The sequence below is a fragment of the Babylonia areolata genome, chromosome 13 (genome assembly GCF_041734735.1).
Source record: "Babylonia areolata isolate BAREFJ2019XMU chromosome 13, ASM4173473v1, whole genome shotgun sequence".
Taxonomy (NCBI): domain Eukaryota; kingdom Metazoa; phylum Mollusca; class Gastropoda; order Neogastropoda; family Buccinidae; genus Babylonia; species Babylonia areolata.
In genome coordinates, this window is record NC_134888.1 from 14286232 (window position 1) to 14288731 (window position 2500).

At 52.4% G+C, this 2500-nt stretch overlaps 1 protein-coding gene across 1 annotated transcript in view; it reads right to left on the minus strand.

The window, feature by feature from the left end:
• Positions 1 to 2500, minus strand: part of LOC143289079 (dynein axonemal heavy chain 2-like) — a 135445-nt gene that overhangs the window by 32642 nt on the left and 100303 nt on the right. Inside the window, exons 62-64 of the mRNA XM_076597918.1 lie at positions 2373 to 2500; positions 736 to 886; positions 360 to 509 (exon numbers count right to left, since the gene is read on the minus strand). The exon at positions 2373 to 2500 is cut by the window's right edge and continues 88 nt beyond it. Of these exons, the coding sequence (XP_076454033.1) occupies positions 360 to 509; positions 736 to 886; positions 2373 to 2500 (429 nt within the window). The remainder of the gene's footprint in view (positions 1 to 359; positions 510 to 735; positions 887 to 2372) is intronic.

Here is a 2500-nt window from a genome sequence, read left to right on the forward strand (position 1 = left end):
TCGTATGGAGAGAGTTAAAGCAGCATGATCTGAATTAATGATTAACTCATTCAAACCTTGGGGAGTTAACAACCTCAGCACGCTCCCATGCCATACTAATGCAGTAAAATAAAATAAAAAACAAAAAAGCAGAAAAAGGTTTTTCCTCTAAAATCATGTGTGGACACATCCAGGAATACTGGAGAAGCCAGTTCCTTTTCTTTGCTGTTTACTGCATGTGTAGGAAACGAGCGAAAACTGTTTTGACCAGACAAATCATGACACCGAGCAATGCCCGGCCGCAGTGCTCAATGAGTTAAGTGTCGACCCTCCCCCTCCCTTCCCCTCCACCCTCCCTCCTGACCCCCCTCCCCTCCTACCTTGCTCCTTGACGGCGAAGTTGACGATGGTGGTCTTGGTGGAGGTCTCGGGGGTGTAGTGTGGGTTGGACATCTTGGTGGTGATGTAGAAGCGGAAGTCCGGGTTGTACTCCACTTCCTTGTCCCCCAGGCGGATGATGTAGGCACCGCCTGCAACCACGCATCACTGGGAGGGTCAGCACCTCTTTCTTCTTCCTTTTTTTTTTTCTTTTTCTTTCACCGCAAACGGAACACACACATCACACACACTCACACCCAGACACACACATACACACACACACAAACTCAGACACACACACACAAACACACATATAGACACACACACACACACACACACACACACACACACACACACACACACACACAGACCACTGACCGATCTTCACCAGGGACCTGTTGAGCACGGGATCCAGGGAGGGGTCCAGTTTCTCCTGCACATTCTGCAGCAGTACTGGCAACCCAAACTGGATGGACGTCTCCAGAGTTCGCATGTAGTCTGACTGCTGCAGGTCAATCACTTTCAGGCCCTGCACACACCACGCACAATACAATACAATACAGTACAATACAATACAATACATCTTTATCAATCCGATTGACAGGTGCAATAGCCGAGTGGTTAAAGCGTTGGACTTTCAATCTGAGGATCCAGGGGTTCCAATCTCGGTGACGGCGCCTGGTGGGTAAAGGGTGGAGATTTTTCCGATCTCCCAGGTCAACATACATGCAGACCTGCTAGCACCTGAACCCCCTTCATGTGTATATGCAAGCAGAAGATCAAATACGCACGTTAAAGATCCTGTAATCCATGTCAGCGTTCGGTGGGTTATGGAAACAAGAACATACCCAGCTTGCACACCCCTGAAAACAGAGTATGGCTGCCTACATGGTGGGCTAAAAATGGTTATACACATGTAAAAGCCCACTTGTATACATACGAGTGAACATCGGACTTGCGGCCCACGAACGAAGAAGAAGAAGAATCCGACTGGAAATTACATGTGCATTCAAAGGCTCGTTGTCACTCACACCACACAGTCTCTCAGCCTGTAGTCGAGTCTAACATATATATCTGAACATGGCCCAAAAAAATCAACTTAAAAGTGAAAAGGTTGAATTGAAATATGAATGTGATAAAAAAAAAAAACAAAACAAAATTAGCAGCTTCATTTTTTATAACACAGTAAAAGAGAAATTATAACATGTATTTTAAAGAAACACTAAGAATCACTATTTCCGGGTAAGTCCGGGAGGTCCCTGTGTGCAGCATGCACTTAGTGCACCAATAAAGAACCCATGGCAACAAATGATCATGGGTTGGTTAATCACAAACCTACTGCTCTTAGTTTTCCGGTGTATGACAGGCCATATTTCGTCCACATCTCACTGGGGAATCGTCAGCTGTTCTTAGACGCCGTTTATTTCCCCTGCTTTCAGGCACCGGGGAGTGTTTCACTCTAAACTGACTGGCGGTGAAAGGAGAGAGAAGAGATTACGCTTTCCACCCCTCTGTACCCCCTACCCCTGCCCCCCTCTGTCTCTCCCCCCCTCCTCCCCCTCCTCTGTCTCCCCCTCCCCCCCTCTGTCTCTCCCATCCTCCTCCCCCTCCTCTGTCTCCCCCTCCCCCCCTCCGTCTCCCCATTCCCCTCCCCCCCTCTGTCTCTCCCATCCTCCTCCCCCTCCTCTGTCTCCCCCTCCCACCCTCCGTCTCCCCATTCCCCTCCCCCCCTCTGTCTCCCCCCTCCTCCCCTCCTCTGTCTCCCCCTCCCCTTGCCCTCCTCCTCCCCCTCTGTCCCCCTCCCCCTCCCCTCATCTGTCCCCCCTCACCCTTCCCCCTCCTCCCCCCCCCCTCTGTTCCCCATCCCCCTCCCCCTCTCTGTCCCCCCCTCCCCCTCTCTGTGCCCCCTCCCCCCCTCTGTGCCCCATCCCCCTCCCCACCCTCTGTCCCCCCCCTCCCCCTCTCTGTGCCCCCTCCCCCTGCCCCCCATCTCTCTCCCCCCTCCCCCTCCTCACCCTTGACGCCTCCATGTTCTTGATCCACTTGATGGCCTGGCCCTGGGGGTCCACCATCAGGGGCCAGCGGGACCCCCGGGTCACGATGACCCCGTTCTCTGTGGAGAAGGAGTCGTTGGGCAGGCCCT